The 26,047-nt window shown below is 35.9% G+C and overlaps 5 protein-coding genes across 5 annotated transcripts; 2 read left to right on the forward strand and 3 right to left on the reverse strand.

The window, feature by feature from the left end:
• Nucleotides 1-1,489: 1,489 nt before the first annotated feature.
• Nucleotides 1,490-6,117, reverse strand: LOC110746684 (fructose-bisphosphate aldolase 1, cytoplasmic-like). The gene is made up of 3 exons (XM_021946924.2): nucleotides 5,898-6,117; nucleotides 4,425-5,484; nucleotides 1,490-2,855 (listed from the first exon to the last, which is right to left on the reverse strand). The coding sequence occupies exons 1-2, from the start codon at nucleotides 5,923-5,925 to the stop codon at nucleotides 4,436-4,438; spliced, it is 1,077 nt and encodes a 358-aa protein (XP_021802616.2). The 5' UTR covers nucleotides 5,926-6,117; the 3' UTR covers nucleotides 1,490-2,855; nucleotides 4,425-4,435.
• On the forward strand, nucleotides 1,501-2,249 carry LOC110774277 (Stress responsive A/B Barrel Domain-containing protein). The gene is made up of 2 exons (XM_021978813.2): nucleotides 1,501-1,636; nucleotides 1,826-2,249. The coding sequence occupies exons 1-2, from the start codon at nucleotides 1,518-1,520 to the stop codon at nucleotides 2,064-2,066; spliced, it is 360 nt and encodes a 119-aa protein (XP_021834505.1). The 5' UTR covers nucleotides 1,501-1,517; the 3' UTR covers nucleotides 2,067-2,249.
• LOC110774273 (uncharacterized) lies at nucleotides 2,853-4,140 on the forward strand. The gene is made up of 2 exons (XM_021978809.2): nucleotides 2,853-3,726; nucleotides 3,839-4,140. Exons 1-2 carry the CDS (start codon nucleotides 3,045-3,047, stop codon nucleotides 3,940-3,942), a joined length of 786 nt encoding a protein of 261 aa, XP_021834501.1. The 5' UTR covers nucleotides 2,853-3,044; the 3' UTR covers nucleotides 3,943-4,140.
• Nucleotides 6,118-12,481: 6,364 nt separating the features above from the next.
• LOC148294006 (uncharacterized) lies at nucleotides 12,482-13,706 on the reverse strand. The gene is made up of 2 exons (XM_088254685.1): nucleotides 12,638-13,706; nucleotides 12,482-12,486 (listed from the first exon to the last, which is right to left on the reverse strand). The coding sequence occupies exons 1-2, from the start codon at nucleotides 13,704-13,706 to the stop codon at nucleotides 12,482-12,484; spliced, it is 1,074 nt and encodes a 357-aa protein (XP_088110811.1).
• Nucleotides 13,707-24,107: 10,401 nt separating this feature from the next.
• On the reverse strand, nucleotides 24,108-25,694 carry LOC110772911 (DUF868 family protein (DUF868)). The gene has a single exon (XM_088254250.1). It carries the CDS (start codon nucleotides 25,180-25,182, stop codon nucleotides 24,277-24,279), a length of 906 nt encoding a protein of 301 aa, XP_088110376.1. The 5' UTR covers nucleotides 25,183-25,694; the 3' UTR covers nucleotides 24,108-24,276.
• Between the last annotated feature and the right edge of the window lie 353 nt (nucleotides 25,695-26,047).

Here is a 26,047-nt window from a genome sequence, read left to right on the forward strand (position 1 = left end):
AGATTTATCATTGCTAACACAGGTAAAACTCTCTTTTTTATGCATCCATCAAATTTCATTAAGATTAGATTGCATCTATAATTTGAAATCATTATGGTTCCCGACATTCAAAGTTAGCATGTGAAAAACACTAATGAAACCGAATACTAGTTAGAGCTAATGCTTTGGGTAGTTGTAGACTGCAGTAGGTTAACTTATGGTGGTAGCAGTGTCGGTGGGGCAGAAAGTCTGCAATTTGACCTGTGAGCAAGCAAAGGCATGATAGTAAGGCTTTATTCCATGCACGAGGGGGTGCCTTTAATTTCCATTTTGGATCTTTCTAAAAAAAGCCTATTTCTACAATTAACTCTATGGAAAAAAAACAAAATTGTATAATGTGACTAGAAAAAATGCCGTGGCTTTACCCATTTTTACAGCAAGGTAATAGGGTAGGTAGTAAATTTACCGAGGGACTAATTTGTTTCTGAAAGTGACTTTGTTTATTTTTTTCAGGTATCAGATGAAAGTGACATTGTTGAAATAATAATGATCATGCCTTATACACGCCATGGGGTCAGAAATGTCTAAGTCATGAATGAGGACAGACATTATTACTCGTAAAATAAGTGATTGCGCGGGAAGATAGGTTATGGCGATAAATTAAGGATTTTAGTCTCACTCAACTTAATTAATGCAAATATTCTTAATTACTCGAATTATATAAACTAGAGCTTTTATTTATTCTTAAAATCATTTGACTAATGTGAAAGAGTAATACTAGATAGAGAGACCATATTTACAGACGGCCTAATTATGCGTTGTAAAAAGCTGTTCTTCACCGTAGCTATAAATGTTCCACTACAATACCGTCTAGTTCATTTCCCAAAAATTATAGATCTCAGAATTCATCACACCTTGGCCTGGCACTTATATGTATATATATATACTTTCTATCACCTTTATAAGATTCCTTAAAGATGTGTATCCATGCATTAGGGTCCAATAATATACCCTGGACCTGGAGCACATGGCTAGGGCATGGAGAAAAGTCCAGCAACAACAATTGCATTATAGAATATATTCATCACATTAGATCAAAAACTCAATGATGGTAACCTAAAGCCCTGAAATTTCAAAAAAAGAAAAAAAGAAGAAGAAAAAAAAAAAGGCAAAAAGGACCCCAGCCATCATATTCATGTGAAAAAGCAAAGTTAGGACAAAAGCTATGGACAAATTTTTACTGTGGTTGAGCAACTATGTAGCTGAGCAGTGGGTCTATAGCCCCATCAACATATGTACCTTTGAAAAATATATTGGGCAATAGATATTGTTGTCCCAAGAAAAGGAGAGGTCCCCAAGCCAGCCTTTTCTGATTGATTGCCTCCAAACAGGGTCATGGGGTGTGTGACAGAGGACAGATAAGACTGTGGAGGTTGACACACAAACAATATTGCATAATGTAATGTGGATATAAATTATGGGGTTTGGTCATTCATTTTTGCTTCATAGGTAGTGCTGTTGATTTGGGAAATAATAATATGGGGGAGTTCAAGCACTTGGTGATTGTTAAGTTCAAGGAAGATGTGGTTGTGGATGAGATTCTGAAAGGGCTGGAGAATTTGGTTGCTGAGATTGATGCTGTTAAGTCCTTCGAATGGTAAGCGTTTCTTTAGAATAATAATGTTCTTTTGTCAGATATTTTATATTTAATATGTTATGTTGCGAGACTATCATTTTAGCGAACATTTCTACGCATGATATAGTTCATTAGAAAACAATTTTAGACCCCAACAGGCATCCCATTTCCAATTGATACTCTCATACTAGACAAAACAATCTGTTTCAGGGGACAGGATCTGGAAAGCCAAGAGCTGCTTAGGCAGGGATTTACCCATGTCTTCGTGATGACATTCGACAAGAAGGAAGATTATGCTGTGTTTCAGAGCCACCCTAAACATCTAGAATTTTCAGCAGTATTTTCAACAGTTATAGAAAAGCTTGTGCTGCTTGATTTTCCACCTACTCTTGTCAAGACACCACCCAAGGCAGCACCACCAGAAGCACCACCAGAGGCATCGCCAGCATGATCTAGATGTGCTTCAAAATTGCAAATCTATGGACTCCATCAAAACAGAATATGATGTATGCTGTTGCTTGTGTGTTTTTTCCTTAATTAATGTTTGCTTACTGTTTAATTATGGGATAAGTCAATGAGTTTGAATGTAATTTTCAACTTGTGTGGAAATATATTATGGTCATTTTGCCTCTCATGAAGACATGAAGACATGAAGACCTGAAGACATGTAGCTTAATTTCTGGGATTTGGTTTCTATCCACTTCACTAATATAAATATGGCAAATGGTGTTAGGCATATGTACTTTTTGACTTCCAGTCGTGGATGGTTCAAGCAATAGAACAACTACTTGCTATGATCAAAATTCAAAGGCCCCATGTTAACAATTTTGTCTGCCACTATATCTTGTCCAGAGAGAGAGAGAGCGCAACAGATTCAAATTTTGAAAGAGAAAAAAAAAAACAAATGAAGAAAACATTAGCAAAAATAAATTTCCTGCTGAAAGCTCATCAAGTTGCCATTTTGTTTTGGGGAACTAGTGAAAGTTTTACGGTTCATGCCCTCATCTTATACAAGATCTTAAGGTAAACTCCAAATACGTACAACAATTATCCGCAAACCATAAGTTATGGCTCATATTCATTTGTGAGCCATAATTTACGATGACAAAACATATAGCTGTGATGATCCATCAGAATCATATAACTTTACCAACAGTAAGGATAGAAAGGAGGAGATCAAGCAGGATCTAAAGGGTGGAGAAAAGTCATATTCCCTGGGCCACTGGAAAGAAAAGGGGAACTGCAAAAGGAAAATACATATCCCTGTTAAGATGCCAAAAGTCCACAAAAGCCATCAAGAGATTGAAAAAAAAACACACTAATATTCCTCAGCAGATTAAAAGTTGATTCTCTGTTATCTTGTTCTTCTCTGTTTCCTTTTAATTCTAGTGGGAAACAAAATAACTCCAATAATGCAGTTCATTTGAAAATGCAGACAATCAAGAAACTCTGCATCCTACATCCTTTCCTTCTGCTACTCAATTTCTCGTTAGCAACTTCAATTCCTCAAGATGCTTCAACAAGCATTTGTGACAAATTCAAGATTCAAACACCCTTTTCAAATCCAAATTCAACTGCATTATCCCGTTTAAATCGAACAGTCATCTGCAAATCTCAGAAACTATACCATAGTAATAGAACCTCTAACAGCCTCTTCCCAGTCTCCTACACTAACTACAAATGTAAAAGTCTGATCATCTCCAACCCTTCTGCTTCTTCTTCTTCTTCTTCTTCTTCACTCCACCATGTCTCGCCCTTAAACCCCTCCAACTCACTTTTACTCTACAACTGCTCAAACAAAATACCTTCATCATCACCACTGTTTCAAAACTTCACCTGCTTACATGCATGTGGACTTGCACCCTCTTCTTGCTTACTAGTTGATGATGTCACAAAGCTTGACGTGGGATTTCATCCAAGAGATTTGAATTGCTCATGTTACAGCAGGGTGCATAGAAGATCTTTAGATGGGAGCTATGAAGCGCATAAGTTGAGAACAAGAGTTTCTTTTGACATCCCTGACCACATTCCCAATATCTGCGACGAGTGTCAAAAGCCTAATGGCAATTGTGCTGCTGGGTTGAGGTGCATATGCCACCCTAAAGAGTGCAGTAAGTTTCCCTATTTCATAACCTCTGAATATGTTTATATGTAAATATGTATACGAGATCTATCAATTATTTCAAAACTAGTAAGACTTGGTGTTTCCAATGGATTTTGCAGAAAACAAAGTCATATCAAAGGCTGGATCCATCAATGCTTTGGGTAACATCCTGGTCTCTTTGCTTTCTCTTGTAGCACTAATGGTTTTGGCAGACAATCCTTGATGCAAGGAAATTAAGACATAAACTATATTGGTCTTGTTTTTCTTTTATTTGTAGCTGTTGAAAGGATCTTATTACTTTTAGATTTTTCTTGTGACAGCATTATGTATTATAGAGAAACATGATATCAATTGTAATTCAACAGAAATTGAGAATAAAATGAATCTTAAAGAAAATTACAGCGTTTATGATTTTCTGTAAGGTACAATCTGTTTCACATGAACCTAATCAAGATCAAGGACAGCGCTATACTTGAAATACTTGAAATGACAGAAAATAAGAGAAAATAAAATTATATTCAAAACTCAATAGCATAATCCTGGAAATGCAAAATGTGACCTTTGCAAAAAGTTACAAGGACGCAATCAGATGGAGATGATACACACACTACCGAAGTTTAATCAGTTACATTCCAAGAACAAAAACCAAGGATCATCTCTCCCTTAATTTTCTAACTAGTGGCAATACAGGAAACAGAAATTTACCTGCAAAATCTTTAGTACTTGTAATCCTTCACATGAAGACTCTCCGAAGCACCATCTCCCAATGCAGCATCCCCATTGTAGGTACCCAAAGTAGCTTCTGAATTAGCTTTGCACCTACCAAGGAAGGCAGCTCGTGCCTTCTCCACATTTTCATCCTTTCCAGCCCATGATTTCAGAGTGCTTTGCTGCAGAGCCCGCCCAAAAGAGAACGAAAGTGACCAGGGTTTCTTGGTATTTAGCTTATTCATAGCATTCAAGTTGAGGGTAGCTTCCTCCTCACTCTGCCCACCAGAAAGAAACACCACGGCAGGAACAGCTGGAGGAACCGCTCGCTGCAATGCTCTTACGGTATGATAAGCCACCACCTCAGGTGAAACCTTCTTGGCATCTGAACCAGGGGTAACCATGTTTGGCTTCAAAAGAGTACCCTCGAGAATGGCATTGTGTTCATTCAGCGCTTTGTAGCAAGCAGCGAGGACACGCTCGGTCACATCTGCGCACCGGTCAATGTCATGAGATCCATCAACCAGTATCTCTGGCTCAACAATTGGTACCAAGCCATTCTCCTGGCAAATGACAGCATAGCGAGCCAAGCCATTGGCATTCTCATGTATAGCAAGTTGGGATGGCTCATTTGGGCCAATCTTGAGCACAGCACGCCACTTAGCGAATCGGGCGCCAGCTTCATAGTACTGCTGGCAGCGCTGGGCAAGACCGTCAAGACCCTGAGTTGTGGTCTCACCATTAGTTCCAGCAAGCTCAACAGTGCCCATATCCACTTTGATCCCAGGGAGGACCCCTCCTTCCTTGAGGATATCAACAAAGGGTTTACCACCAACTGTTTTCTGGTGTAGAGTTTCCTCATAGAGGATTACACCACTGAGATATTGGAGAGCACCCGGGGCGCAAAAGAGGAGCTCACGCAGGGCTCGCCTGTTGGACTCATTGTTCTCGACATTTATACTTGATAGACGCTTGCCGATTGTTCCAGTTGATTCATCTGCGGCTAAGATTCCCTTCCCGGGGGTACCGATGTAGGCAGCATTGGCTACAAGTTCATCTGTAATACATGAACAATGTTATTTATAGTCTCCCTAAATAAGCTATGGTATTAAAAGCAAATGCCGATCTCCACATCTTAAGGAATATATGAATGCCAAATTATCGAATTTTCCGCATTTTCCAGTATCAATAAACAACACCATCATTATTAAACAAAAGTACAAAACAAATCAAACCAAACACAGTATGCCTTTTTGTTATTACATTTTTTATTTTCGTTCCTTAATCATGAACAAAATAATTGAATTTAATAACCTTACTGATCACCACCTTTGTAACTAAAAGTAATTTTAAATTAAAAATGAAGAAAACAACAATGAACTGGACAGAGAAGGAAGAAGAAAAGAACAAAACCCATGTAAACAAAAAAAAAAGGAAAATGAGGGAGATAACGAGAGGCAATGCAAGTACCATGATACTTTCCCTTGAAGCAAGACATGGCTCGTTGGTATTCTAGTCGAGAGAGAAAGAGAAAGATATAGAGAAGCAGAAGGCGCAGAACAGAAAGATAGTAACTCTGGGGTTGGGCTATTTCAAGATTTAATTGCGAGAGAAAGTGTTAATGGCTGATGGCTAGGACCATGCAAGTGACGTACGAATGCAGTGGTGGATGTTGATGCCGGAAGAGATTGCAACGCTTTAGGTTGTTTCTTTGACTGTTCTTTGTCCTTGTCTCTTCATTTGTTGTGGTATATACGAGAAGAAGCATTGGGAGATATTTACGGATGGATGGAAATCACAGAAAATTATGGCATACCCTTTTATTTTGGATCGGGCTCCTCTCTGTTCTGACTTCATGGGAGTGATATGGGCGGTAACAGAATCGGTAGATAGCTTGTATGAAGCTGAAGTTCATAGCCAAAATATAATGGAACGCAAAGTTATTAAAACTCGAATCTGAAGTTTTAACCTGAAGTTCATAGCCATCGCGATAGTATAATTTAAAATTATGAACTTGAAGTTCAAAACTATATTGAGAATGTTCTAACACTCTATTATCACATTGAACTGGAAGTTCTTTAATTTATTAATTCACTTAGCAGCTTAAGTTTTGGGAGTGTATTCAATTAAGATTTTAATGGATTTTAAAGAAGTTAGAACTCTATGGATTTTATTTGACTTTCATAATGGATTTTAAAGAAGTATATAATTTGATGTTGATGATGGTAGTAGAGATGGTAAAGACATTCATGGTGGTTAGGAGAGTGGTGATAATGACCATGTCAAGTGGTGGCGATGGCGTCAGCGATGTTGGCAGTGGTGGTGGTTGGTGGTGATGGCGGTGGCGAAGGTGATGGTGATGGTGGGGGTGGTAGTGGTGGTGGCAATGGGGGTGGTGGTGCGGTTGAAGGCGGTTGCAGTTCTGGTCGTGGCAGTGGTGGTGGGTGGTGGTGACGCAGGGGTGGCGGTGGTGATGAAGGTGATGGTGGTTGCGGCAATAGTGGTGATAGTCATGACAAAATGATGGTGATGAAGATGGTGAAATCATATCTTAAGAATAAAAATAGTATATCTATCAAAAGCAATTTATGTCAAACTCAAATCAAACCTAAAGTTTTAGCAAATGCATCTTCTTTATGTTCTTTAATTTGTTTGGGCCTAATATTTGCGGGCTAAAGTGCTTATCAAGTTTAGTTTAATTCGTGGCTTTGGGCTTGATTTTGTTTTGTCTTATCAAGAGCCCATTTGAAGTTTCAGTTTCAAAAAGAACTGTGAATTAATATTACTTTAAACTAATATTACTTTGTGTGCAAGAATTTGGATTATTGATACAAGCGACACTCTACTCTAAATTAATCTAACCTACAAGCATAAGGCCTCGAACTTGGGTGTAAGGGGGCAGCTCATTGTCCTAGCTAATTGACATCACTCACTTCTACGAGAATTTGGATTGAAGCAAATCATGAAGTGAATCCTATTTTGCTTAGGATTAGATATAAAGGATATGCAAGGAGGTGGTAGCTCAAGTGGTCCTTGCACCTGAAATCCTAAATTCGAATTCTCCATCATCCTCTAATATCACTTGTATTATAAAATTTATAAATAAATAAAAAAGATGCAAAGGATATTGTTTGTTTTAAAAATATTCTTTTACAAGCTAGACGCTAAGTAATATATAAAAAGGGGGCCTTGTACACTATTTTGACTCACGCCTTTCACAACAATTCTACATATTTTTATAAGCTTTTCAGATATCGATTCATAGACTTAAATCTGAGTATATAATCAAAGACTTTCAAGTTCCTAGGGTTATTCTCTCATCATATATATATACTTCTCTTACAATTTGAGATGCAATACCTACCACCTAATGCTCTGTAAGTGTTGCACTTTTATAAAGTCTTTGTAGCCTTTGTCTTGTGTGTATTGTTTGTTGGTGTAGGTGGCTCGATACGAGTTATGATGTGTAAGTCCCACTCCCACATTAGATAATAATCTACAATTCAAATATAGGTAGTTAACTTCTAATTGCACTAACACCTTTTAAGTTAAAACCCCATACTTAGAGGTCCATTGGGCCTAATCCCAATGTATTGGATCTAGCTAGTTAAGGTAAGGAGAATATTTATGCATGGTTTGGAGGATAACTTGTTGAAATTTCTTAATGATTTGTTAATTGACATTTGTGTGCAACTACTCTTCAATTGATCATTGACAATTTTTTATTTTTTATCATACACATATTGGTTATTGGTGGTAGCAACGGAGCTTATGGGGTGTAAGAAGCTTATTTTTGTACCAAACATACTAATATTTAACTTTCTTAAATAAAAACATTAAAACTTTTATGAATTTGATTGTGATTGCCATTCAATGCTAATTGATTATGAATTTTAGTTATAAAAATTTGTTTTATGACATTAAGTTACGTCAAATTATTATTTTTAGTATTTTTCGTATTAGATTATGTGAGGGCGCAAATTTAAGTTTCTCACGGCCCTCAAAATGTCAAGGTCAACCGCTATTTGGTCCTATATCAGATAATACAATAAGGGATATTTGTAGAAATGTCACCTGAACTTATACATCAGTTTCAATTTGTCACCTTAAAAAAAAATTTAAGCGAAATGTCACCTTAAGTTTCCAAAATTCATGATTTGTCACCTGACTATAATATCATCCAATTTTCCATCCATTTTGAAGGGTATTTTAGTTACATTTTGAAGAGAATTTTCAAACTCTGTTTCAAGATCCCCAAACTCCAAATTTGGGAAGGTTGCAACTGTCACACCCCAATTTATTTACTTAATTATTGAGAGTGTGAGGTAAAAGAAAAACTAAAACTTAAAATTTAAATAGCAAGAAACATGAGAATTAAACATAAAACTTCTATTTAAACCAGAGTAATTTACATTGTGATTTTACAAGCAAAATAACATAAAAATACAGACTTTTAACAAAACATCTAAAACTATCTGCAACACTTTCTTCTTGTTTTCTTGTTACAACTAAACTTCAGATTCAGAACCTGCAATAAATTCATTAAGGGGTGAGCATTACATGCTCAGAACCTGCAATATATAATAATAATGATGAATAGTGCTGGAATGAATAAAACCATGCAATAACATTTGAATGGCTATTAGTTAATAGCTATCCTTACGTAACTTACTATATAATTGATATATATATATATATATATATATATATATATATATATATATTATTAATTATATAATTTTTGGAGATTAATAATTGTAATTATTTAATTTATGAAATATTAAAAATATGGGGTTTCACAATCTATCCTCCTTAAAAGAAATTTCGTCCTCGAAATTTTGAAACTTACCCGAATCAAAGAAAGAGTTCTGGATATTTTCCTTTCATCTCAGTTTCTAATTCCCATGTCGCCTCTTCTGTATCCCCCTGTAACCAAAGGACTTTGACCAGTGGAATAGTCTTCGTCCGCAACACTTGTTCTTTATGATCTAATATCCGTATTGGTCTTTCCTCAAAAGATAATTGCTCATCAATGTTTAGTTCTCCCCAATCTAAAACATGCGTTGGGTCTGGTTCATATTTTCGAAGCATAGAGACGTGAAACACATTATGAACATTCGAAAGTTGAGGTGGTAGTGCTAACTTGTAAGCTACTTCCCCAATCCGTTGTAGTATTTCAAAAGGTCCAATAAATCGTGGGGCTAATTTTCCAGACTTTCCAAACCTTTTAACTCCTTTTCGAGGTGAAACTTTAAGGAATACATGATCTCCAATATTAAACTTCAATGGCCTTGTTCTTTTATCAGCATAATTCTTCTGCCTACATTGAGCTGTAAGCAAGCGTTGTTTAATAGTTTTGATCTTTTCTGTTGTTTCTTGTACCAGATCAGGTCCTAATAAAACAGTTTCACTTGCTTCTGCCCAACATAAAGGTGATCTACATGGTCTACCATAGAGTGCTTCATATGGTGCCATTCCGATACTGGATTGAAAACTGTTGTTATAAGCAAATTCTGCTAAAGCAAGATGATCTTCCCAAGTTCCATGAAAATCCAAAACACAAGCTCTTAGCATATCTTCTAAGATCTGGATAGTCCTTTCTGATTGTCCATCAGTTTGGGGATGAAATGCACTACTAAAATTCAATTGGCTTCCCAATGCTTTTTGCAAAGTCCCCCAAAACTGAGAAGTAAACTTTGAATCTCTATCAGAAACAATAGAAATAGGAATTCCATGTAATCTCACTATCTCTCGAATATATAATTTCCCAAGAGTTTCTGTGGAATCTGTCCTTTTAACTGATAGAAAATGTGCAGACTTGGTTAAACGATCTACAATAACCCATATTGCATCTTTACCTCTTGGTGATCGTGGTAAACCTGTGACAAAATCCATTGTGATATGATCCCATTTCCATTGCGCAACAGGCAAAGGCTGAAGAGGGCCAGCGGGTTTCTGATGTTCAGCTTTCACTTGTTGACAAGTCAGACATTTTGATACAAAATTTGCTACATCTCTCTTCATACCATTCCACCAAAATTGACGACGTAAATCCTGATACATTTTTGTACTTCCTGGATGAATAGTGTATGCTGAGTAATGAGCTTCATGAAGAATTTCATTCCTTAATTCTGGAATTTCAGGTACATACAATTTACCTAAATACCTTAAACCATTTTCTTCATGAAAGGTCCAACCTTCTGTTTTATCTCCATCCAAAATTTGCTCTTGAATTGATTTACAGGTGTCATCATCTTGTTGTTTTTCAACAACTTTTCCTAGCAAAGTTGGTCTTGTTACCAAGTTATAAAGGTAAGCACCATACTCATGTACATTCACATGTAAATCATAATCTTGAATACAACTCATCATCTTCCATTTCTGAATTTGTAGTCCTGCTACAAATCCATGTGTATTTCTACTTAGAGCATCCGCCACTATATTAGCCTTTCCAGGATGATAATGTAGACCAAAATCATAATCTTCTAAGTATTCCATCCAACGTCTTTGTCTCAGGTTAAGCTCTTTCTGAGTGAAAAGATATTTCAAACTTTTATGATCAGAGTAAAGCTCAAATCTTTCACCATACAAATAATGTCGCCAAGTTTTTAAAGCATGTACAATTGCTGCTAACTCCAAATCATGTGTTGGATAATTTCTTTCATGATTCTTCAATTGACGAGAAGCATAAGCTACTACTTTGTCAGATTGCATCAAAACACATCCTAACCCTTGTTTAGATGCATCAGTGTAAACCACATACCCTATGTCCCGTTCAGGAATAATCAGTATTGGTGCAGTAGTCAATCGAGTTTTCAATTCTTGGAATGTCTTTTCACATTCTTGGGTCCATAAGAATTTCACTCCCTTTTGGGTCAGCTTGGTCATTGGTGCAGCTATTCGAGAAAAATCTTTTATAAACCTCCTATAATAACCAGCTAATCCAAGGAAGCTACGTATCTCCGAGATATTCTTTGGTTGACGCCAATTCAATACTGCTTCTACCTTGGAATAATCAACTGAAATACCTTCATTGGAAATTACATGTCCTAAAAATCTTACTTGTCTCAACCAGAATTCACACTTACTCAACTTTGCATACAGTTGATTTTCCCTTAATGTTTGTAAAACAATTCGCAAATGCTCCTCATGTTCTTCTTGCGACTTGGAATATATAAGTATATCATCAATGAATACGATGACAAACTGATCTAAATATGGTCGGAAAATTCGGTTCATCATATCCATAAATGCTGCTGGTGCATTTGTCAATCCAAAAGGCATGACTACAAATTCATAATGCCCATATCGGGTCCGAAAAGCTGTTTTGGGTATATCTTCAGCTTTGACTCGAAGTTGATGGTAACCAGATCGAAGATCAATCTTTGAAAAGAAATGAGAACCTCTTAATTGATCGAATAAATCGTCAATTCTAGGCAAAGGATATTTGTTCTTTATTGTGACCCTATTTAATTGACGATAATCGATACACATTCGAAGAGTTAGATCTTTCTTTTTCACAAAGAGAGCAGGTGCACCCCATGGTGAAGTACTAGGGCGGATATATCCTTTTGCTTGTAATTCTTGGAGTTGTACCTTAAGTTCTTTTAGTTCAGCTGGGGCCATGCGATGAGGAGGTATAGAAATAGGTGTTGTACCTGGGTATATTTCTATAGCAAACTCTACTTCACGTTCTGGAGGTAAGCCATGCAAATCTTCTGGAAAAACATTGCTGAATTCCTTTACTACAGGAATAAGTTGTATTGGAGAGTTTTCTATTTCTTCAGTTCCGATTCTAGCTATCTGACTCAAATATTTATAATCTCCAACACCATATTTCTGGATTTCCTTTTTCACAAGGAAACTAAATGTTTCTTCCTTGTGAGTATTGATGGTAATTCTCTTTTTACCACAGTCAATTGTAACTTGGTAATTTGTAAGCCAGTCCATTCCTAAAATAATATCATATTCCAACATTTCCAATACCATCAAATCAACAACAATTCTATGGCCCGACATCTCTATCATGCAAGATTTACATACTTTATCAACTTCTAGACTACCACCCAAAGGAGATCCAATTAACAAAGAAGGTTTCATATTTTCAGATTCTAACTCAAGCATTGATGCAAAAGATGTGGATATAAAAGAGTGTGTAGCTCCACAATCAAATAATACTCTAGCCCAAGAGTTGAATACCAAAAACATACCTTCTATTGTCTTAGGCTCAGTTTGATCTGTCACATTTCCCATAACGTAAACCCTTCCTTGTGTGAGTTGTCCAGATTTCCTTTCAATTGCAGGGGCCCTTGGTCTAAATTGAGAAGATTGTCCTCCTGGACGTTGTGGTGATTGGCTAGTAACTGGCCTTGCCCAATTAGACTGAGGTTGAAAAGTAGTATAACTTTGAGGTGACGGTGGAGCACGAAAAGGTACATGTGGAGGACGATATAATGTCTGTTGTACATGAGGTCCTTGATACCTTTGTAACTGTGGACAAAATCTCTTTACATGTCCCACTTGTTTGCAGTAATAACATAGTGGTGGTCCGAACTTTTCTTGTGATTGATACTGAGGAGTATTAAATCTTGTCCGTTTATTTATTTGCCCACTACTTGAATCCCAAGTTCTCTTGGTTTCAGGTCTTTGCTCCGCTATATGTGCTCTATCAACCACATCAGCATACTTGCTTAACTTCAAAATGTCAACCTTTTCCAAAATTGACGGTCTCAATCCTTCTTCAAATCGTTTTGCTTTTGTTGCATCATCAGGGATCATATATGGTGCAAAACGCATGAGTTCTTCAAACTTAGATTGATATTGATCAACAGTTAAGTTGCCTTGGACAAGGTTAACAAACTCCCTTGCTTTCATTGCTTTCATAGTACTTGGAAAATATTTTTCCAAGAAAATACTTTCGAATTCCTCCCAAGTTGTAATTTCAGTATTTGGCATACTCAGAATTGATTCCCACCAAAGATATGCTTGTCCTTCCAGATAGGTACAAGCAATAACAACTCTAATGTCTTCAGGAATTCTTTGATTATCCATCTTTCTCTTAATTTGCCTCAACCATTCTTCAGCTGCCATAGGATTTGGTTCACCTTTAAATATTGTTGGTTTCGTCTTACGAAATTGTCCTTGTATCCTCATAACTCGATCTTCTTCAATTTCATGATGACGATCTTGATTACTATTTTCTCTAATTGCTGAAGCCATATCCTGAATTGCTAAGATTACTCCAGCATTTCCATTGAACTCATTTCCAGATTCAGCCATCTTAAATAAATAAAAAGAAAAATTATCTAAAAAAAATATTATAAAATAGTAAAATATAAATTTAGGAGAAAGAATAAACAAAACACTCATTTATTATATTTCACAAAATTTTACAAAAACACACACAATTTTACAAAAACTTAAACTTATCTTACATAACCTGATGGTTTTATTTCTGCAACTATAAACATTTATACAACTCTCCTTCTTCAGTACTAGTTTTCTTCATCCGAACTGATAATAATCACTTCGGATGGTGACTGAACCTCTATAGGCCTAGTGATTGATCCAATTGACTCAGTAGGCTCCCAAGTAGGCTCATGAGTAGGTTCCTGAGCAAAATCTTCATTATCACTTGGAGGGTTTGGGACTCGTTGTGGTTGGTAATTACATGGTGGCCACTGATTACCACTTTCCTCTAAAAGTTCTACTATTGCAGCATTATAAATATTGTCATTCTGTATGTTCTCATAGGCACCATCCCAGAATTCTCTCCTTGACCAAATACTATGCATCGCTACTTGTCGCTGCATTGAGAGAGGGTAACGATGTCTCCTTATGGCAGTACTCCTTATCTTTTCTTTCATACAAAATTTTGAGCCATGCCTCAGGTTGTTGTTATAGTTTTCTATGTTTAATGGTAACAGTCCTTCTGGGCATAAATGGAAACCTCCAAAAGTGTTGTCACTTTCTATTGATTCCATAGGATCTGTCATGACCAAAATATCAGTATCTAAAATACAAATGAATGTATATTAGAAACTCAAAAGTTTTTATATTTCTTAATCTTAATTTCTAAACTAAAAAATAAATAACTTAAATGATAACTTCTATTCTATAGGATTGTATACCTATTGCTCTGATACCAACTTGTCACACCCCAATTTATTTACTTAATTATTGAGAGTGTGAGATAAAAGAAAAACTAAAACTTAAAATTTAAATAGCAAGAAACATGAGAATTAAACATAAAACTTCTATTTAAACCAGAGTAATTTACATTGTGATTTTACAAGCAAAATAACATAAAAATACAGACTTTTAACAAAACATCTAAAACTATCTGCAACACTTTCTTCTTGTTTTCTTGTCACAACTAAACTTCAGATTCAGAACCTGCAATAAATTCATTAAGGGGTGAGCATTACATGCTCAGTAGGGGCCCTATAAGATTAGTGAGATTTTTAATGTACAATTTATGCAATGTATGAAGGAACTTCAATTCTACCCAACCCGTTAATCTATACAATAGGGCAAGCAAATCTGCATGTCCCATACCATGCATTTTACCACTGTGATTCCGAATGCCCCATTATATAAACTAACACCCATTTCAATCATCCCATAATTCCCCTTTTGCTAGTCATCTTGTCCATACCATTGATCTCCAAGCCCAAATCACCCAATCGACAATTATACCGCCGATTTTCTAATCTACTGTGCACATGGGCTCGCCTGAACTTGGTCCCTACAATGGTTAGACTCAACTACACAAAAGATTCTTCCCATTATCCTCATTCCCATAATTTATTTATCAACCCAAAAATTCCAAACACCACTGACAACATATGAACATGTCAATATTAATCAAATTATAATGATAATTGACAATCATGTAAACACTCAATATCAAGGATAATAATCAAACAATATTACCAAGCATAATATAGTGTTCACAATATTTAATTAAATCAATTTATGCAAAACCTCCCCAAGAAAGAACCCCTACCTCAAATCCAAAGCTATTGTATAACTCCCAGTTGTAAGCTCAAATACTTTGAACTTCTTCAAAACCTCTCCACACTTAGTTCTTTTGTCTACGTTTTTTTTTTGTAGGAGACTACTATAACTTTGAAGAACTTATGATCCAAAGCTATTATGTAGGACTATTTATAGTAGTTAGAGTCGGTAAAGAAGATTTGGTTGAAGCTTTAACATTGTGCCACATAATAATTCTACAAGTTCCTAGACTCCCAAAGCCTTTTGCGTTGGCTTGGTAGAGTGTTTTGTGAGCACTCTCCTAACAAGTTTTTATATGTAGGAAATCTACTATTATTACACCTCAAGCCTTAATGGATTTTGAGGACACCACCAAGCAACACGTTAGTTTGCAAAAAAATGCTTAGTATGCATATAAGTTTTTCTAATAGTTTTTGTAAAGTAAGTATATATAATAATAATGATGAATAGTGCTGGAATGAATAAAACCATGCAATAACATTTGAATGGCTATTAGTTAATAGCTATCCTTACGTAACTTACTATATAATTGATATATATATATATATTATTAATTATATAATTTTTGGAGATTAATAATTGTAATTATTTAATTTATGAAATATTTAAATTATGGGGTTTCACAGCAACACTACTTCAGACATTGGAAAGACTAAAATACCCTTCAAAATGGATGAAAAATTGGATGATGTTAAAATCAAGTGACAAATCATGGATTTTGAAAACTTAAGGTGACATTGCGCTTAAATTTTTTTTTAAGGTGACAAATTGAAACTCATGTATAAGTTCAAGTGACATTTCTACAAAAATTCCATACAATAATAATCTACAGTTCAAATATAGGTCCACTCCTAATTGCACCAAGGTCTTTTAAATTAAAGTCCCACACATAGAGGTCCATTGGGCATAATCCTACCGAAGGTATTGGTGCATAATTTGGACATATAACAGACTCCTATTGGCCCCGTTAGCACAACATTGTTATAAGGGTTTACTCGTGAAATACCCCCTGAACTTGTACCTCGCTTTCAATTAACCCTCTATCCTTTTTTTTTAGAAAATTAAGGATATGAAATTATTTTTTTTCGCCAATTTCCCCCCTCCGTCTAAATCTACAACATTTCATCCAATTTGCCGTTAAAAATGAGGGCAAAATGGTCATTTTGTACTTTAAAAATAAATATAAAATTAAAATTAAAATTAAAAACAGAATTTTTAAAGAAAAAATTAAAATTAAAATTAAAATTAAAAACAGAAACTCTCTCTCTCTCTCTCTCTCTCTCTCTCTCTCTCTCATCTTTGCTCATTCACTCTATTCAGATCCCACTCTCTGCAAATCCCCTAATTTCCAATTCCCATCTCTCTCTCTCTCAAATCCATTTCCCTTTTCTTACAACCAAAAGAAGAAGGAAATCGAATCCCATTCTGCAATTCCAATTCACTTTCGGAGAGATATAAAGATCTGATGTTCTCCCATGGCTTCTTCTGGGAATCCAAATTCACCACCCCTGCAGCAACCTCAACCCTTTGACATGCAGAAATTCTTTAAACCAATAAACCCAACGCCACTCTCGCCCCAATCCCAAACCCAGAACAATTCAAACCAAAACCCTAACCCTAATTTGAGTTCCTCTTTGTTCCCAATCCCACCCGCCTCTTTCCCCCCGCCCTCTGGCCCTTACTCGTACCCTCACCAGATGGCACCGTTTCACCACCGCCAATTCCAATACCACCCTCACCCTCAGCCCCACCCCCACAATAACCATCCTCAAATCCCTTACTCTCCTCAAGACCACCACTTGCTCCACCAGAGGTCTCTCTCATTTCCCATGCCACCCCTCCAACCCCCCTCTACTTACAACATTGCCACGGCCCCTTCCACCCCTAGCAGCAACAACTGTAGCACCTCCAATTCGAACTCCAATTCGGGTGCTCGAATCATGGCGCTTCTCGGCGCTCCATCGGCGCTCTATCCTTGCTAGTATTTTGTGCTTGTTGTGTTGAGAGAGAGAGGGAGAGAGAGAGAGAGAGAGTATGGTGGGTTGGCTAGGGGATGACGGTGGGGGAGGCTAGGGTTTGGTGGGAGCAAGATGGGGCTAGGAAATGTTTTTTTTTTTTTTTTTTTTTTTCTTTATTGTTTTATAATATTCTTTTATAATTAATTAAGTGTCACATGCCTTGCACATGACCATTTTTAACACTAATTGGATGAAATGTGAGTGAATTTAACGGTAAGGGGGAAATTGACTAAAAATAATAATTGAGGTCCTTAATTTTCTAAAAGAAAAGGATAGGGGCCAAATTGAAAATTAGGTACAAGTTTAGGGGGTAAATCACTAGTATACCCTTGTTATAATCACACGAGCTGGGATGCTCTTTGTCAACCTGAGTACAACTTATTTGGAGTTGGTGAGCCTCCACTAATCAAGAATTTCAAGTAGTAGAAGATAGACTTGTGATGTGATAGAAGTTGTAGAAAATCAAATTAAGATGAACGGAGACAAGATGAGTCAGTTATTGTAGGGTCAAATTCGGTTGGCAATTAGGTTTTGATGAAGAAATGGTGGGTAAAGACTAAAAGGAGAAATAAGAGCAAGATTGAAAAAAATATATTGGTCAAGAAGATGACGCAGGGAAATGAAATATTTGGTAAACGCATAATGATATTCGACATGCGCAATAGCTGGAACTCATTCTTGAGTCTGCTAATCAAATAGTGATGATATCTTTCAATTTCTTGTTGAGTTGGTTGATTAAGATGTTGAATTTATTTTGCTTATTGTCTTGCGGTGGTTGTATTTATTATTTGTATCTTATTTTATTGTTTGCAAGAACCTTTTGCGGGGCTTTGTGTTTTTTTTTTCTCTCAGTATCTTGTGTTGCACTTTCATTAATGAAATTGCTACGAATATATATATATATATATATATATTTTTTTTTTTAAAGTTTGGAGTTTTCAATTGATGTGGTAGTGTTTTATTCGTTACTTTGAGTTCTATTCAAAGCTTCATCTATCTTTAATACTTAAATATTGTCATGTTATTCACGATATGTCACTTTAATAACAAAAAATTGAGAAGGGAAAAAACTCTTCTGAAGTATATCATTGAGGTAGAAAATGTGATCCATCTAACATTAATATATGAAGACGGGAATGGACCACTACATTTCAGCAGTGAGTTATTAATTTGGTCACAAGATCAAACACTATCGGCTAGTGGATTTAAAATGGTATTGACGTTAGGTTTAAATTTCTTCAATATTTTTATTTCTTTTTCCTCCTTTTTATTTGGGGAGGATGTGGGGTGTTTGAAGCTATAATTAAAAGGGATTGGGAGGTGTGGACTCAGGCCATCCCTAGTTATAGGACTAAATGTAGTTCAGGGCTATAAATTTACCCTTCCAAAATATTAAATTTTTAAAGAATAATATAGGGCTAAATTTTTCCATCTCCTGCCATACAAGACTATATTTCAGGGTCTTTCATATTTTATTATTTTGAGAAAAACTATGGTACAACACTCATACATTCTATTTTAATTTAATTAAACTACTATTTAGAGACAATATTCCATATATGACACATATACATTGATAACATTTAAAAAGGCTATTTTAAAATAAAAAAATTATCCTAACGGCTAGCTGACGTCATTGATGATGTCAGTGCGCCTTTAGTTGGATATGCATTTGCACGAGATGTTTCTTGCTCTTGCTCACACTTGATAATTTCTCTTCTTAAAAAGCATATGCATGGGGCCCACAAAAAATTTGACCTAGGCCAAAGTTGGGCTATAATTGGCCTGATTGAAGGGCTAAAGGGCCAAAAGGCCAAATGCGGCCCACCAAATTTGGCAAATTTTTTTTTTTTTTTGGTGAAAACCAAGGTATCCCCCACGCGATTGCGGGGACTAACCCTCGAGGTACTGTCGGGCGCAAAGCGGGGACCTCTCCCAACAAAGTTTGCTCTATTCGTAAGCGCCTGGGATCGAACCCAGGACCTCTTGTTTAAAGGATCCAAGCCCCTTCCACTTGGACCAACTCGTCCATGGCTAGAGATAGGTTTTGCATTATTTTAAGGCTATATTTGGTCTTTGGCTCATGGCTGAAGATGGCCTCAGAATCTCATATGTGTTTATTTGCATGTAAAATCTTTTTATATGCACCTAAATAATAATAATAAGTCAATCACAAGGCAAAAGGCGCATGCAAGAAATCGAAAATAATGTGGTCCTCAAAGAGAAAACTTTGGCTTTCATACAACACTCCAGAAAAGTTTGCTCCTGGATCATATTTGTAGTTAGTTAGGTCGTGAGGCAAAATCACAGTTCAAAACAAATATAGTTTTAAATTATAATATTTGAAAATTGACATTAGTTTTTATGTTGATCTTATGTGAGGAGGTGCATAGAACGATATGAAGTCCCACTTCAGAAACTCGACAAAATTAAATACAATACATAATTAGTGGTTCCGCTACTTGGTGGGCTGCTAGTTTGTCATTCTGAAATATAACATTTTCAGATCTTCATCACGATCAAACTCAATGAAAATCAGAGTTTTTAAAAATATTTTCAACAAATAACTGCAGTGAATTATTCGGTTGTAGATATGTAGCTAGGGATGACAATTTAGTTGCATTGTGTTATGTTCCTTTTTTGTTGCATTTGTTGTCTTGTGTTTAGGTGAAATGATTTTTTGTTCTTTGATAATGTTCAGGTCAAAAAGCATGAAATTAACTAATATGTTTAACATGAAATCAAGCTAAAACTCATCACTTATAGAAAATCCGCTTGATCTAAATGCTAGAAAATCAAGAAAAGAAATCCTCAAATAATTTTGTAAAGAATCATATGATGCATTAACAAAACAATTTAAAGGAAAAAAAATTCAACTAAGGGTAGCCTAAAGACTTGAATAATCGTAGAAATACAGAAATATATGTCATCAAATAATATGCATGAGTAATAGAAAGTGATTATAAAACGCAATTACAATAAGACATTATTTATCTCGATAATATATTATATATCTTTTAGCATTTTGGTCTTTCTTCTTTGTGCAATATTATTATTCCCGGCCATAAAGAAAGCAGTCATCTCTTGTCTCTCGTTATAATTTGAGGAGCTCATAATGCTGATCTAAAAGTCAGGGTCGCCTGTATAAATTAAATGACTGAAGTCCATTTTAGCAAAAGCCAAAATATTAAATTTGATAAATAATAAAAATAAAATATTAAAATTGTTGATACCCAAAAATTCATGGACGGCTCAAGTGCGTTAATGGCCCAAAATATTAATAATATGATGTATCGGACGAGAAGATGACAAGGTTTTGATTATGATCTAAAAGTTGTTATCGGAAGAACCCTTCTTATATCCTTAATCTTTTGATGCAAATCAGCAATTGGATTTGCTAAAAATGAAAAATATTTCTTCTTTTATCACAAAATGCATAGCTGGTATTAGTAGTTGATCCACTCACGCTTATATATATTGTAGAGTACCTTATATTGTATTTTATTTTTGTCTAGTTTTTAATGTGTGATGTTATGTTCTTCAACGCTCATTCTGAAGTGGGATTACCACATAGTGGGCTACACATGCAGCCAATTCCACCTCCTTTTTTATTATTTATTATTATTAAGGGCAGAGTATAATTCGTGCCCAGTAAATCGAGTTCAACATGTAAATACAACATATAAGAGTGACTTAAGTTGGTTTTTGAACATGAGTGACTTAAGCCGGTAAATAAATTAAGGACTAAAGACATTTCACACCATCGAGGTTTAGTGGGCGTATCAAAATGGGCCCCGAGGTTTAGTGGGCGTATCAAAATGGGCCCCGAGGTTTCAATTTCATCAATTTGATACCCAACGTTTCAAAATCTAACCAATTTACACCAACCGTTAAATTGACCTTCTGGTCAAACGTTAAATGCTAGCGTGGCAGATGCGGAACCCACCACATATTTTGACAACCTAATCCAAATTGTCCACGTGAAGGGCATTTCTAGAAAAAAAAATTATTTCGCACTCAGACCTTGTCACCTATTACCAGGCGGTCATTCCAATACCCAAGGATTGGACAATGAAATCGAACAAAAAAAAAAGGAAAAAAATTAGGAACTCAACCTTTCCGAGTTTTCAACTGAGACTGAGAGAGAGGGTTTCTTCCAAATCTTGAAATCAAGTTCATCCATTGCAAAAACCTTGATGATGTGAAATGTCATTAGTCTATAAATTAATTAGTGCTTCATCTAGTGATGTTTTTATTCCCTTAGGCCATCTCCAATTGAGAGGGCCAAATGTCAAATTTTGGCAATATAGTCTAGATAGAGCCCCCAACGCATGTATAGGGTTAGGCAAAATATCAGTCAATATCTTGGGTGGAATAGCAATCCACATTTTGTCTAAACTGAAATTTTGTGGAGCCCACTCACACAACCCACTTCCCCATGTGCAAAGTCAGTTTTGTGGACCCATTAGAGTTAAATTATTTTTAAACAATTTAATAAGGCTATAGATTCCAAATTTGAGTCTGGAGAATTGGGAAAAAAAACTGTTTGAGACCAGGCAATACATGAATATTCGTATTTTGAAAGGTGTAAATTTGAATTTAGCCCCTTTGGTATTGGAAATAGCCTAACGATGAAAGAGATTTTAGATTCAAACTCTTATTGATGATACCATAATAGTTGAAGTAGTATAGTACTCTTGTTTTTGTAGAGGACCCAACATTAACCTTAATTTAGTTGCAAATTTATGTTGGAGATGCTCTCCATGAATACAATTGCAACTTTATCATGAGGGACTACAAACTTTGTCAGAGCATGATTGGCTTTAGAATTCAATGAAAAGCAGCTCCCTCACCAATATTCTACATACACACGTACACACCCTGCCATCTAGCTAGGCAGCCTGGCTGCTTATTACTTTATTGGGTTCTTTCCTGATGTATTAGACTGTAGTATTGTTGTACTTGTACGCTACACTTTACATATTTTCCTTTTGGTGCAAAATTAAATATAGCGCTAAGCTAATGCATGACACAATGTCAGCCGCGGTATGTTACTCTAATTCGTCGAAATTAGCGGCTGACATTGTTGTCACGCGTTCACACGTGACTGATGCTATCACAATTCATATAGAGAATCCATCGCCTATAGTCTGTACTGTAGGTCATCTTCCCCAAGAAGGACTCTTTTTATGGTGCTTTGGGAAGGCATACAATCACTGGATTCCGCTAGTGGACCAAACAACGGTTTTAAGACAGAGGGGGACCATGCATTTGTGCTTGCTGTGGGTCTAAAATGAAGGGACGCCACCCGAATATTTTGTTTGCATACGTTTGGAGTTTTGGTGTTATCCTAGTAACCATTTCAAAATCGACTTGCCCCATTCTTACATTACTTATTGTTTTGGTATTTCTTTTGGTCTGAATTTTATATCAGGTGTGTTTCTTGTGCTTTCGTCACCAGATTTGAACTCAAAACCTCATCTAATAAAGTGAAGACAACAATTACCAAATAGTCATTTGAGGATTTGTTTTAAATCCTATTGGGATATTTGTTTTGTCAAGCTTTAAGACAGATCATAAGTAATTTTAATTGAAATGTTGTTGTCAATCATTGAGAAACAAAAACAAGATTTGTCGTTGAACTGTTTTGTTTGCCCAACTCAAATGGTTACTTCACACCACTTTGGCCAACACTTTACCCCTTACGGGCCGATCCGGTGTGAGTGTGGATTAGTCTGGGTTGTGGTTAAGGCTTAAAGGTGCCACCCATAGTTGGGGCCCATCCAGGACCACCTCATGGTTTAGACCACAAAAAAAAATGGTTACTTCACAATCACAATCTATATCAAGCCAAGCGTGATGGAGATCAGTCTTTTTCTTGGCTTGTTAATAAGCATGTGAATGTTTGGAAAATAAAAAATAAAAATAAGCATGTGAATGAGCTGGCTTCTTGAACTAAAGGATCAGTAGGATTTTCCCTGACAAGTCAAGGCCAAGGTGGGGAAAGTATGATATGATAAATTAAAAATTAAATACTAGAAAAAAGGATCCTGTTTTTGTTTTCATTCATAAAATCTCGAAAAGAAGAGATATTAATTTCCTTTAATTTTGCTCTTTTTAAAATATAAGCGATACTCTAAACTAAAAGGTAATGAGGGTTTCTCGGTAATAAATTATCAAGATGCTATGGATTTTCAAACCTGAGAGGACTCATGTGCAAATAAATGACGTTTTACACTGGGGTAGACACTCATTAGCAATTTTTCTTCTAAATGAACAATAAAAGCAAGCAGTAATCTTGCATAATCCTACAAAACAATATATTCCAATCAATCAACTTTTTTCCCCGTGTTTTATAAGATGTACTTGTCAAATGAGGCTGAACATAATTGGGGGGATTCTCAACTTTATTTGATTTGATCCTTACAAGCCTAAAAAAGCAATTATAATTGATGCTCCAAATTCCCACTTCCCCATTCATCAAATTTTAATTGATATCTCTTAGAATCTTTTTCCTTTGCCTTTCCAATTATTTGGACCTTCTACAGTCACCCCTCTATTCTAACTCATTTGCTAACACTCTGCAATACCATATTCTAATTTGCAAAATTGATCAGCACTATTATTGAGAGAGAGAGAGAGAGAGAGAGAGCATATTCCTGAGACGTTGATTTATGTTCTCTTCTTGTAAATGATCAAAATGAATTAGTATCTATTCCTCTTTTGAAAGGAAGTTCAGAAAAATAGTAATAACAAGCATAAATTTCAAGAATTAATCCCTAAAAAAATAAAAATGTAATGACCAAATTTCATTATGAGCTCTTACAGGCATAGATCAACAAGGAGAATTCGACTCTGTCCCGCTCCTTCTGCACCAACTTCTCTTCCAACCACAGCCTGCTATCCATTCCACTTCTTGTTCTGAACATGAACACTGCATACCTTGATGAAGGATTGAAGAACCAGTTATGAACATCCCACATCAGATCAACCAGCAACCCATCTAAAAAAATTGTCTGATTGCCTCTAAAATTCCACTGCAGCCTCTTTACGCGAATGACCGTCTTTTTGTCGATGGAAACTGATAAAACCGGATGCTTTAAGCCCTCATTTTCTCCACTGCATCTGATCAAAATGTCATGTACAATGCCTGTGTCACTGAATTGAGCCTTGGTGGAATAAATGTCATTTCCTGAACAATGCTCTTGCCTTGAAACCAAAGAAACCTTAGCAACAGGGGTTGCACTAGTCTTGAACTTCTTGGCTACAGCTTCTTCAGCCATGTCGCCTAGAATTAGGCCTATTTCTGAGTCAACCATGATCAGGATATAAAAACCATCGACTGGTTCAGGACCACTAGTATCATACTTGGCTTTGGACAGATCCCAAAAGATTTCCATCTTCGAACTATCCGATTCGAGGACTTTGGTGCCTTTCTTCTTCCGGAACAGACGCGAATTCATGTTCAATTTGAAGCATGCTGTTGGATCATCACCAAACTTAATGGTTAAGCCCTGTGCATAGTGGTTTTTGCACCAGGAGACTGTGACCAAGAACTGCTTTTTAGTGGAGAGAGTGATTTTGTAGACACATGAGACTGCATTTTGGACAGAAGGAGATAACTTTGGAGAAACACAAGCAGTGTTTGCATAGCTAGAACATGAAGGATGAGAAACATTTACTGCATTTTCACTAAAACAAGAAACTTTGTCTCTCATTGTGTAAATAATATAATTCTCTGAGCAAAAACAAAAACCTGCAGCAGGCACTACTTTTGAGAGAGAGAGAGAGAGAGAGATCTACAAGGTTTGGAGAAATAGATCTGTCTGGTTTTTGGCTTGGCTTCTTCTAAGAAATGAATGAGATCATATGAAGGCTTTTGAACTGTTTTTGTTTCTTCAGATTTTCTAAATGGGAAAGTTTTAGAGGTTGAGAACGAGAAGGCAAGAAAGGATATGAATTTAATATGATTCTCTCTTCATTGTCTCACCTTAAATTCTGCATCTTATGAGAAGGGAAAGAGGTGGAAGATTGAGACAGAAACCTTCATGCTTGCCTTCTTTATCTCCTTTGCCAGTTCATATGAGACATAAAAAAAATCAAAAGAAAAATAAAGGCTAACAAAGGAGTTGGACCTGGTCTTGCTACCATCACTATTTGTGACAGGATCATGGCTGCTTTTAATTCCTTACATTGGGTTTTGTGAATTAAATATAAGATGTATGAGAAAAAGGGCAAAAGACAGGTAACTAGATTTTCATGTTGCCTAATTTATAGATTAATTACTTTTTCAATTTTCTCACAACCAATTATGACTATGTAGACAACTATGCATCAATATTACCTTTGAGATATTTGGAAAAGCATCAACAATTAAAATAAATTATTTCAATGAAAACATTTTTGTTTGAACAGTATGTATACAAAGAAAGTCAAGTGGTAATGACAGTCAATTTTGGAGATCAGAAATTGATCATATCTTGGTGGATATATATGTGAGGGAATATACTTCCCAGTTTATTTTTTCCATTTTTAATTTTTTTTTTTTACAAAAGATGATATGGGCATGCAGTGGGATGATTA

The sequence above is a fragment of the Prunus avium genome, chromosome 6, assembly GCF_965620075.1.
Source record: "Prunus avium chromosome 6, drPruAviu1.hap1.1, whole genome shotgun sequence".
In the NCBI taxonomy this organism is placed as follows: domain Eukaryota; kingdom Viridiplantae; phylum Streptophyta; class Magnoliopsida; order Rosales; family Rosaceae; genus Prunus; species Prunus avium.

Excerpts from the sequence above, each read along its gene's own strand:
- LOC110774277 (XM_021978813.2), top strand. The coding sequence starts at position 1,518 with ATGGGGGAGTTCAAGCACTTGGTGATTGTTAAGTTCAAGGAAGATGTG. Across the intron at positions 1,637-1,825 it reads GCTGTTAAGTCCTTCGAATG|GGGACAGGATCTGGAAAGCC; the intron begins GTAAGCGTTTCT and ends AATCTGTTTCAG.
- LOC110774273 (XM_021978809.2), top strand. The coding sequence starts at position 3,045 with ATGCAGACAATCAAGAAACTCTGCATCCTACATCCTTTCCTTCTGCTA. Across the intron at positions 3,727-3,838 it reads ATGCCACCCTAAAGAGTGCA|AAAACAAAGTCATATCAAAG; the intron begins GTAAGTTTCCCT and ends TGGATTTTGCAG.
- LOC110746684 (XM_021946924.2), bottom strand. The coding sequence starts at position 5,925 with ATGTCTTGCTTCAAGGGAAAGTATCATG. Across the intron at positions 5,485-5,897 it reads CTTCAAGGGAAAGTATCATG|ATGAACTTGTAGCCAATGCT; the intron begins GTACTTGCATTG and ends CATGTATTACAG.
- LOC148294006 (XM_088254685.1), bottom strand. The coding sequence starts at position 13,706 with ATGGCTGAATCTGGAAATGAGTTCAATGGAAATGCTGGAGTAATCTTA.
- LOC110772911 (XM_088254250.1), bottom strand. The coding sequence starts at position 25,182 with ATGAGAGACAAAGTTTCTTGTTTTAGTGAAAATGCAGTAAATGTTTCT.